This window comes from Sander lucioperca, chromosome 4 (genome assembly GCF_008315115.2).
Source record: "Sander lucioperca isolate FBNREF2018 chromosome 4, SLUC_FBN_1.2, whole genome shotgun sequence".
Lineage (NCBI taxonomy): Eukaryota > Metazoa > Chordata > Actinopteri > Perciformes > Percidae > Sander > Sander lucioperca.
Window position 1 is genome coordinate 14758712 of NC_050176.1, and position 12221 is coordinate 14770932.

Genomic DNA, 12221 nt, shown 5'->3' on the forward strand with positions numbered 1-12221 from the left:
AGTTTGTCTTCTTACTCTTATGTTATTAGAGATCCAGCTGGAGTCATATTAAAGTTGACCTATTTTAAACGATCAAGCAAATAACTGGCCACAGTATCAGAGATTAGTTTCTTTTTATTTTTTCAGTTAAAATATAATTTCACTCGGAATTTGGGAACCAGTGACATGCCTAGTAAGTGTCTTTGTGAAACCAATACAGTATATTAACCCTGGCTTGTTCTAGGTTTTCTGTCCATTTTGGGCCCATATCATCTCTAAATCACTCAGGGTCTTCACTAAACTCATCCTGAGGGGATTTCACACACCAGTTGCCTCAGTTTAGACCTCCTTTACTGAATGTGTTGTCATGCTTGTAGGCCTCCGAGCAGGAAGGTACACTGTTGGTAGAGCAGTCGGGCTGTCATTAAAATGTAATGTTTTTTGGCTTTGGAATAGTTTTATTGATTAATGTTCATTTAAGTTTCATATTAAGTGTCGATTTTCACTTTTGCCATTCAATTTCTGCATCCCCCTAATATTTCTTTGATTGTTATATAAGTTTGTATATTATGCATCCTCGATATTTCCAGAAAGTTATTTATAATTCAATAAAGAAAATACATAAAATGTATCTGCTTTTAAATATTTTCAATTGTACAATCAAAGGCGACACAGATTGTAAAACAAATGACAAATTCAAAGGATCACAAATGAAAGGGGACAGCTTAACGTTAATTTGCTTTTTCTTATTTAAGTTTAATTTGATCAAGTCTTGGTAGCAAATGCATAAATGCATGTGTTGCTTTAGCTGTGGGGTTGTCATAATTTGGGTTTTGACTACAAAAGAAGAAAGACTAGAATTGACAGATTGGCAATCAAATCGATCTGCAGCATGTCTGGAAAAGAGTTTCTGAGATAAGAGGTTCAAAGATTATTCTTGACCTTGAGAAAGCTGTTGGAGTTTGGCCAGAAATTTGCAGATGAAGTTTAAGTAAACTAAATTTGCTGATGAGGACTACATCATATGATCAAAAGCACTTAAACAGTCCCTAAATGGCAGTGGTGGAAGAAGTATTCAAATCATTTACTTAAGTAAAAGTAGCAATAACACACTTTAAAATATAATTCACTAAAAGTAAAATTAAAAGCCCTGCATTCAAAATTTAAGTTAAGTAAAAGTACAGAAGTATTAGGAACAAAATGTATTTCAAGTATCAAAAGTAAAAGTAGGCCTACCCATAGTGGGTGCTGTCAGTGTTATGCTATTTTATTATTGGATCACTATAATTGATGTATTCATATTTAAGATGTGCTTTAATGTTGTTGGTCAAGGTGGAGCTAAGTTTTTACTACTTAATGTACTTTTGGTTGTTTAAGCTCTAACAATGGATCCTTTCACTCAAATTATGATTGTTGGTTGGTTTTCTCCGGACCTTCTCATGGGGGCGCTGCTGCACCTTAGCGTTGAATGCCAACCGCACTAAAAGAACGAAGAAGAATTCAGCAGCTGTAGCTAGCTGGTTTAACTAGCTAGCTAGCTATATTTACTCTGTGTCCTAACGATAGAAATACGAAATACGTTTTGTATCAAAACACCAATGGTGTGGAGTCGGACTGTTATATTTCTCTCCGCACTGAGTGGTAAGTATATTTAACAGTAGTGGAGGGATAGCTGTCACTGACTACTAATGTAGCTAACTAAGCAGCTGGCTAGCTTCATAGATATATATTTATATCTATGGGCTAGCTTTACTAACGCTGACGCTGTTCTTCATGCTGCTAAAATGGCTATAATTAGTTGGCCGACTGGTCATTTAGCTAGGTTAGCTAAATGGACATGTATCGTGTTGCGTTACTAACTGCCATGTTACAATGTTACATCTGTAGACTATGGAAACACTGGAGAGGATGGCAGCAGGTGAATGATAAAGTAAATGTGTTAAGCTAAACATGTCGGCAGTGCAACCAGGAGCGGGGCATGTAATAATAACTGCAAGATAAGCAAACACAAAAGAAAACAGTACAAACAAAGCATTTTTATGTATAAAATAAGATTACGTTGTTACTGTCCCATGTAGAGACGCTACCTGTCCCCTTGCGGTTGTATGATGCTAATGTTACAACTCTGTCATTGTATTACTAGTTCAATACGAAATAACAATGCATTACTAAAAGTCATCTGTCACATCATGAGTCCTTTGCTTGACCTGATGGAAAGTACACTAACATTAAAAAGTGAACTCTGTTCTGACGTTGAAAGTGCCCCAGCAGGACTGAACGTGCTGCAGACATTTGTTGTGCTGTAACTTGACTAAAAAGGTCGTTATACATTTGACCCAGCTGGTGTGACTCGTGGCATGTATTGAGTCTATAAATAGAGCGTGTCTCCGTTCTTGGGACCCTGTACCTCTGGCAAAAAGAGACGACACGCACTTGGTTGAAATGGTTCACAGTGTGTCCTGTGGGTGGCTATTTCTGGATCTCAGGTGCCTGGAGCTAAATATGATGAGCCCAGTGTACACGTTCAAGTTTTGTACAAACTAAGCATAGGACTATGTTTATGTCATGGTCACATATGTGTCTGCTCCTCAAATGAGCGAGCTTTAAGGATTGGTTCACAGATCTCAGATCAAATTCATATTTTGCATTCCCATCGTTAATAACCTCACCATTGGATTTAGTTTAAAGAGACATGCACCGCCGCTGCAGCTTCCTACTATCCTTCATAATGGTTAGAAAGGCAGCTGTTCTACCAACCAAACTTTGTCATTAATAGAAAATCAGGTGTAATTAATAACATTAATGATGGCTGCATTCAATTTGCCTCACTGGAAATGCTTAATAAGACACTAGAATGGAACTAAACCATTGTTAATGTTATTAATTACAACTGTGATTTTCCTCCTATGACAAGTCAAAAGGTCTCCTGCAAAAAAGGCCCAATATGTCTCATGCAAAAAGGCCTATCTACCATCAACATCCGACACAGAAGCAGCCAAGAGAAACAATCAGCCCGGTTCCCAAAGCTCTTTTTATAAGTATTAGTCTTTTTATAATCATGTCTGATTATTCTGTGAGCTTCCTGTTTCTAAAAAAAAGATTTGTCATGGTTGTTAAAGGTCTAAGGTCTATGTTTAAGGCCAGTGAAAGACAGCAGCAGAGTGGTTAGTTTCCCAAAACTGAAGTTGTCAACAGAGTTACAAATGATGGGAAGATTATATTAATTAATGTTACTTTCTTTTTTTTTTTTCTATAGCCCAATATCACACAGTTGCCTCAAGGGGATTTATAATCTATACAGCATTATAATAATAAAAAAAAGTTCTTCATGTCAACAGCAAAACGTAATACAGTGAATCAGTGACCTGTTTTAAAAATACACTTAAAGCTGCAGTGGGTAGAAAGCTAAAAAAAAAACCACTTCTCCTATTTGACATACAGTAGTTTCTCCAAGTGAAGCTCTGCTGTAGGGAGGATTCCTCCAAAAGATATTCCCTCTTTTAGTGTTTTGGTGATGGAGAGCGCTGTCTAACACGTCGGTCCAAAACCAACCTGTCCATACATGTTGACTTGGGTTGAGATCTGATCACTCAGTCAAGTACTTCCAGTATTTTAACACTCATCAAACCATCCAGTGACCCACATGCCAGGTATAAAGACATTTGCATTTGTTAAGTTTTTCCACTCATTAATTCATTTTTTTTTCTCCTTTAAATTTGTCACCTATCAGTACATATTTTAATATTACTCTGCTGCATATCCTGTCAGCTCATCTCATTGGTTATTCTGACTTCATAACATTCATGTGGAGGTTTAGCTGCATCCCATGATTTCAAGAGATAAAGACTGCTGCAGGTAGAGTTTGTTTTCCCTCTACCTGACAGTCATGTCTTGTGTTACTTTCTGCCCAGTTACATTTTTGTTATGCGTTCTCCTTTCCCAAGGCTAACCACAAAAAAGGAAGCAATGAACTTCCAGGGCGGTCGGAGGCGAGGAGAGGATGGCATCGCCATGGTGATTGACTTCCTGCTGTCTAATGCCCGGCTGATTCTGGGTGTTGGTGGGGCTGCCATGCTAGGAATTGCTACACTGGCAGTGAAACGGGTGAGGGTTTTTCAGGCTGTTAGTACCACATCAGTGCATCGTTCATGCACTCTTCATTCATCTGTATTTGGAGAAATTCATTACTGCAGAAATTCTGACCTGGGGAAAAAGAGATGTTAAAGCCCTGGATTTTTCATGAATCTTTAATGCACAAGTGCTATGCTAGCACTCAAAAACCTATTGTGCATTGAGTTGTATTTTTAGTTGTCTACTTATAGATTGGCAGTTCATCCTACAGCTTTTTCATTACTTGTAGCAAGTTTTGTTGAATATCATACCAAAACTACTCATTGTTAAGACTACAAATAGGTCTGCTGCATCCCCAAGCTATGTGGTCAGTAGTCAAATCCACAAGTATGGCCTGAGTTTAGGCAGAGTATTGTTCGGTAAAATGATTGCTGTTTGGCAGCTGACTCTGGAATCTAATTAACATCATCAACATCAACTCAAGCTGACAAATACATTTAATAAATGAAATACATTTTAAGTTGATTTTTGTTTGGTAGTGGAATAAATGTAAATCTACTGCTGCCTGGACGACAGGGAATTTGTCAAAATGCATTTGGATAATGGTCAGCAGCAGTAATGTAAAATATGTAATCTGTAGTTAATAGACTTCCTTGAGGCAGAGGTTATCTTTGTGCCTCTTCAATCTAAATTGGTTCGCCTGCAGGATTATGGCAGTGGATGTACTCTGTATTTGGGCAGCGCATTATCAGTCATGCAGTGCAGTGCGTGTGACCATGAGTGTTTGTGTTAAGCTGATAGAGCGCGCAGGCCGTGCAGCCGATGATGAAAAGGTGGAGCAGAAGATGGCTGAGAGCTGGGAGGAGTTGAGTCTGGTCTCTGCTTCCCCCACACTGATCAAGAAGGGCATAAAGGGTGCGGTGATGAAACATGTTGCCAAGGCAGCCAAACAACAGAAAGGTATGTGCTACATCTCAGCGACCAAAAGTGTTCAGGCAAATGAGACACACAGAAATATCACAAATACATTAGGGGTGGGACCTCACGATACGATATCATCACGAGACTTATGTCACGACACCATATTCTTGCGATTTTAAACATATTGCAATTTATTACCTTTTTTCCAACTTCAAATTTTTCCCAATTTCAAATTATGTCACTTTGTCAACATCTGTTTCATCTAAAAAGAGAAATGTCTCCGTTTGTTCATCTCACTTCAATTTTATTGCTGCAAAATGGGATTGTCAAACAGATAAACTGACCAACACACATATGATAATAGATCGATACTTGGCGTCTGTGTATCGATACAGTATTGCCACGGAAAATATCGCGATACCATGCAGATTTTTTCCCCCCACCCCTAAAATACATAGACGTGTATATAATAAGGTGTGTATTCTAATCATCATTGTGGCCCTCTGATCGCTTTCTCAATCAGCTGACCTGTGCCAACAACCTCAGATGCCCTCTCTGGAGTCTAAACCAGAGTCAAAGTCCAAGAGGCTCCAGCTGTGCGTCCTCAGTTTGCAGGTACGCATTTTGGCTCTGAGGTCTAAAATGCATATATTATGCATTTAGTCTTAGCAGCTGCTGTAAGAGCTCGCTCAGTGTTGGCTCATTCATTTATGCGTTTGTAACATGTTTTGTAAAGCGCAGTGCTTAGGGGATACGCATTGTTATGCACTGGTTAGGCTGCACAGAGCCCCGGGAGCCCTGCGTTATCAAAATACTGTGTGCTTGTGCACTGGCTGTACAGAAGAAGTCAAACAAGCATGAAAACAGCTTTGAGTTGGTGTGCAGAACATCCACACAAGCAAAAATGTTGTGGATTGTTCTGGACGAGCTACATGAAACAATTTGGTTAGAAAATGTTAGTAGAGCAGCCGCAAACGCATGACTGGACATAAGAAGGGATTTGAAACAATGGGATTTGCCTTTTAAGAAAGCTTATGCAAATTGTATCTGTTATAAATAGTTATCTCGCATATTCATTTTCTATTCCGCATCACTGTAGAAAGCATTCAGTTAGATTTTTCTTGGCCAATGCTTGTATTTTAAATGACTTTTATGTAAAGTAACCACAACAGAATCAGCGATACATTTCATTGTTTCATCGTGTTTTGCCATGGGTAGGGCTTTAATACGCTATTTAACTGATAATGCAGTAACCACACTTGTTTTCATGATTGATTATTCACCTTTTTAATAAAACTAAAAAACTATACCTCGTACGATTTTCATGTGACAAATAAAATTGATTGTTTGATTGATAATGCTTCTTAAGCAGCAGTAACAGAATACACCCAGTATGTTTTTTTGTTATTGCTGTTTACTACTTTACCTCCTTGCAGCAACTTAACTGGCAAAGCATCATGCTGTCAGAGTTCCTAAGTCTGCTTAGAGGCACAACATGACTTTGAATATTACACTACTCAAGAGGCAGCTGTATGCATTCCCAGTAGAAGTATGAAACTCCCAAACTGTTTTGTTAACTTCATATTTAGAGTTGTTATCTCGGCAACCAAGTGGTTGTGCCTCCCTGAAGGATGCACATACATGGTCATAGTACAGTAGCTGTCTGCCTGAGCACTGTATCATTGGAAAACCGTATTAAATGTGTTTAGGAGCGACTGCAGCAGTATTATCACACGAGGGCAGCACTAACTCCACATGAGGTCCAGAGGGCTCAGTCTCAAGCTCTGGACATCTGCACTGAGATCCAGGGCTTTCTGCACAGCCGTCTTCCTGACATGCCCCTGGGAGAAATGAGCCTCGGAGGTTCTCTACTGGATGACCTGCAGGTACACACACAATGTATTCTCTTTCTGGCTGATAGTACACTTTTAGATAACGTGTTTTCCCCTTCAGTGATGTCGTATGGCACAGTATTAGATAAATACCACCTGGGTTTATTTCTGTGTGTGTTTAGGTGGTTAGCGCGGACCATGCATGTCTGCTGGTGCCTCTACAGCTGGAAGCCTCTCTGTGGCGTCTCATCCCGGGAGAGGAAACGCTGCTCACACACCCGCTGCACTGGATGGTCCGCCGGGTCAATCTGGAATATTTTCCCAGAGGGCGCAGCTACTGGGACAGGTGATGGCACAAAAAAAAATATATATATATATATATTTTTTATTATTATTATTATTTTTATCGTCAGGCAACCTGGACTTTTAGGTGTTTGTGTCTATATAAATTAATCGGGTCAGTTGGTGTAACTAGTTTTAATAATTATCACCGCTAATTAGCAACAATTGTGTTTTTACTGCAAATAATGCAGAAGTGATCGTCAGAAAAATGAGTGTGCCAACATGTCTTGCATGTAAATCAGTAAATAACTAACACTAGGGCTGCAACTAACGATCATTTTCATTTTTGATTAATCTGCTGACTTTTTTTTTTTTTTCAATTAACCGTTTAGTCTATGAAGGGCCCATCACAACTTTGCAAATCTCTCATTTGAGTGACTCTTTTCATTATTTCTGCTTGAAAATGTATTGAAACAATTAATCGATTATCAATATCCTTGCCGATTGTTTTTCTGTCAATCGACTAATTGTTTTTGCTCCAACTAAAACTATTTTACATTTACATTCCAGATATTCACAGAAGGGATCCTTAAAAAGCCTTAATCAATACTTTTTTTATATTCACGTTGAATCAGATTGAAATGTGTAATAAAAGAGGTGTCAGTGATGAAACCACGGATGTCATCCAACTCTTCAGATCCATGGCTGTTTAGACTCTGTCAGCTCATTGATTTAGTTTTAAATCATCATCGAGCAACGGTATTCAGCAGCGTAAGCGTAAAGGGTGATGCTACCTTTTTACACCAGCCTTTGTAACTTACTAACATTGAAGCAGCAGTAATAGACTTACTTAATCACAGCTAAAGGTATGTGAGTGCACGTTCTCCAGGAAAATTGAGTCATCCGCTAAAACCAGTCTCTTCTCGTGTCTTGTAGGTACCTGGTGGGTGGTTACCTGTCTGCAGAAGCTGTTGTGAACATGTTTAGTAAAGCTGTCATGGAAACTATAAACTGGCCGTCCATCAGCAGCACTCTGGACTGTCTCGTCAGACCTGTACTGGGAGGACCGGAGCTAAAACTGGAGATTCGGTGTGTGTCTGTTCTTTATTGTTGTTTTCAAGCGCTTGGTTTTTAATAGTTTTTTTGCACCATTAGAGGTTACACATTGAAGTTTAAGGCGCTGACACACCAACCCGATTATCGCCGTCAGACAGTCTGGCGAGGTCGGTGACTCGAGTCTGTTCGGTGTGTTCCGTGCCGTCGTCAGTCGGAGGAGCCGTCGGCTTTAATTTGGGCCGATTTGACTTGTTGAGTCGGCCAGTGGGCAGTCGGACTCAATGACCAATCTGATTGGTGGAGCGCTAGCCCTTGACTAGCAAATCAGTGCACTTGTTAAAACACTTGCCGGAAATGACGAGCGGGATGAGCGTGACGAACGCCTCTCAAAATCTGACGAAAATCTTTCAAACTGACCTTTGTCGATCAATAAAACAGACAGACAGATTCTGCATGGCCTATTTCTCACTTAAAATGTTTTCAGAAACACGTTTCGGTGAACTATTTCCGTAAAATACGAGATCGTATTCCGAACGAGCTGCCGTTATGGTCGGCTTTGGAATTCGGGAGAAGCCAGACCCACGTGACGCCTTCGTCATTTCCGGTTTTCATTTTTTGGGCAACAATACAGATTAGCGCCGCCTGCTGTTATGGAGACGTATTACGTCTCGCGCACACGCAGAACGTATGCGTAAGTCGGCGTCTCTTCGGTGTGTTCCAGGGGACTTTTTGGACCAATGGAGCCGACTGATCGAGCCGACTGCCTTTTCTGCCGACAGGCGGCCGTCAGGTTGGTGTGTCAGAGCCTTTAGAGGGCAGTGATGACACAAATATTAATAGTCGATGCAGTCTAAAGTGTTGAATTCAGTTTCCAAAACATTTTAAAACTCTTTACGTTTTAGTGGTAAGCTGCTGTTCATTTGGAAACATTTCTGTTGATTTACCCCATTTATCTGTTGCTAAATTGTGTCCCTAATGCGTAAAGGCCTTCCCCTAACCCCTTTAAATCCCCTGGGTAAACGGGATGCTAAAAGAAAAAACTCTCTCTCTCTCTAAAACTTTATGTTTATATGAATAATGGCTCAAAAGACAGATAATTGAATGCAAGTTTAAACATGCAATCCACCTGTGTGATGTTTGCGTGTGTTTTTCTCCGGTTGTAAATCTTCAGGCCTGGAAATGAGCGGGCAGAGAGCAGTGATCAGTCCCTGTTCATCTCCATGCTGCCTCTGCTGAGGGAGGGGGACGTGGTTCTGACCGCCCAGCCTGAGCTCACCTCTCCCTGGGTCAACGCCTGGCACCTGTCTCTCTACCCGTGGGAGACTCAGCGCCTGACTCAGCTCGACACCGCTGACGACGGATACCGCAGACACACACTTAAAATCCTCAAGGCTGCGTGCAGACTGAACCCTGCCCTGCGGCCGCTTCAAGCCGCCCCGCTTGCCAATCTCATCCTGCACCTCAGTGACAGTGAGAGCGACTGGTCCGAGATCAGCCTTCATGTGCGATTCCAGCAGTGCATCACAGAGCTGATTGGCTACCTCGAACAAGAGGCGTTACACAGTTACTTCAAGCCAGCTGTCAATCTGCTGAGCGGCTTGTCGGAGGACCAGGTGGACCAGATGGGCTTCATGCTCTACTGCGCTGTGTCAGAGCCTGAAATATTGCTCATATAACTGTCTGTACACACATCTCTCAAGCTCTGACACAAACACACACACACACACATTTCTTCCCGCTGTCTATACTCTTTGGTAAGCCCCTCCATCCGGCTTTGATGCAAGGGAACAGGGTACAGTTGGGGTGATAAAATGGCAGGCGCCATGGACTGATGTCTAAACTGGAGGAGGAGAAGCTACAGAGAGACTGCAGATGTGAAAGTGATAATCAAGCTAAAATAATCACTCCGAGGAAAGGAGACGTGCCAAGGAAAGGAGCTGAGGAAGTGTTTATCAAGATGTTTGAAACGATGCTTCAGGATGTGCCTGACATAACGCCACAGCCAAGTGTGCATTTAAGTTTGCGTGATTATTTTTCACAGGGAGTGAGTGATGGTCAGCATGGTCACATACAGTTCAGTAGTAGAGGACAGTTTATTGCTGAAGTGCATTCATTCTTTCTAGCCTCTACTGATAGTGTGTGCTCTGCATTGTTACCTATATGTCTTTTAATATATTCTAACTATGCAGAAAAATGAACGACCTGCTGAAAACCAACAGCTTTTAATGCACTTATTAAACCATTCAGTCTCTGAATTGGACTTATTTAATGCCAAGTGTATATTTGATCATACTGGAGGTTAAAGTGTGCAGTATTTTGTTTGTCTTGTTTAGTGTTCAGTCTGTTGTTTGGGTAATAACCCTATAGATTATGATTAAAGTTGCCTAACAGTTTTATGCAGTTGCTTTTAAATACCGTATGAATGTTGTGGCCATTTCTTCAGTTAAAAATTATTTTCTGTGATTGAAGCGTGAAACTGCTAATAACAATTAAAACACTTGTTTAGATTCTCGCTCAGTTGCCTCGAAATGATTGTTTTCAAACTTGAAAATCGAGTGTCACAAAGATATGTCTCAGCCCGGTGTTTCATGTTAAACGTTTTTATATCAGAATCAGAAGATTTATTGTCATTGTACAAATGAACAACAAATTTTTTAGCAGCAGTTCACCCAGTAACATAAAGACAAGAAATAAATAGTAAAACAACAATCATAAAATAGAAAGAAATATACACACTAAAAGTACTAGTTATTGCACATGGTCCGTATGTGAAGGTGTGAATGTGTGTGCGTGCGTGCGGGGAGGGTGCTAGTGAGTGTGTGTGTGTGTGTGTGTGTGTGTGTGTGTTCAGTGTGGTGATGGCTTGTGGAAAGAAGCTGTTCCTGAGTCTATTTGTCCTGGTCCTGATTGACCTGTAGCGCCTTCCAGAGAGCAGCAGGTCTAACAGGGGGTAGGTAGGATGGGAGCAGTCTTTGATGATTGCCTTAGCTCTGCTGAGGCAGCGGGATGAATAGATGAACGGTCCTTCAGGGAGGGGAGGGTGCAGCCGATGATCCTCTGTGCGGTGTTGTTCATCAGTGTGTTTAACGCCCCATGAGGAGAGTCATGCAACTTTGTAAACGTTTTGCACAAGTTTCATGCAAATGTCAAAATGCTAAAATCATGTCATGTGAGAGCCAGCTGATAACTGTTACCGACAGCTGATAGCCTGATAACAACAGAAATGGATGGCTACCAACATGTGACATGGATTTATGTAAGATGTAAGTCATTTCAGTTTACATGTGTCTTAAAATAATACTCTCATGCCCATACATGTACATGTATATTAAATTAGTTATTGATCACTGTAATAATTCCTCCCGCATGCTGGCAGAGAGGAGATCCGTTCCTAAAGATTTCAATATAAGTGATGGGGAACAAAATCTTCAGTCCTCATTCTGAAAAAAAATGTGAGCTTATCCTTAAAAGTGCTGAAACTTATCAGACGATATGAGGCTAGCTTTTTGTAGTTGTATTATGATGTTTTCATTCATTAAATCATTCCTAATTTATACATTTAGCCTTAGTGGTGCAAGTTTTTTTACTGTTAACTTGTACTGGTTTATATGTAACCCTGACAGGTTTGTTCAACGCAATACAGTTCAACAGCACCACAAACTACATCCTCCAAAATGATCATACAGTTAAATCCACTTAAACTTAAACTGAACCCTTTGTAACCAGTAGTGGAATGTAACTAAGTACATTTATTAAAGAACTACTTACTTAATACATTTTTGAGGTAGCCTACTTGTAGTTTACTTTAGTATATTTATATTTCTAATCCATAACATTATGGAGGCAAATATTGTACTTTTTACTCTATTACATTTATATGATAACTTTAGTAATACAAAATATAACTTATGGTGATCAAATTATAAAACATTATTAAGCTACCCAGCAGAATATTATGTAATACAAAAAAAAGTCTTTTTTCTTTGGAAATAAAAAAAAAAATTAGCTCCACCTTTACTGGCTGCAACATTAAAGTGATGTACGCATTAATGCATCAATCATTATAATCTGATAACATAA

At 40.0% G+C, this 12221-nt stretch overlaps 1 protein-coding gene across 1 annotated transcript; it reads left to right on the forward strand.

Moving 5' to 3' along the window:
* Positions 1-1438: 1438 nt before the first annotated feature.
* On the forward strand, positions 1439-11697 carry mief2 (mitochondrial elongation factor 2). The gene is made up of 8 exons (XM_031289446.2): positions 1439-1620; positions 3924-4083; positions 4845-5010; positions 5495-5586; positions 6681-6857; positions 6986-7149; positions 8022-8174; positions 9313-11697. The coding sequence occupies exons 2-8, from the start codon at positions 3946-3948 to the stop codon at positions 9815-9817; spliced, it is 1395 nt and encodes a 464-aa protein (XP_031145306.1). The 5' UTR covers positions 1439-1620; positions 3924-3945; the 3' UTR covers positions 9818-11697.
* Positions 11698-12221: the final 524 nt, after the last annotated feature.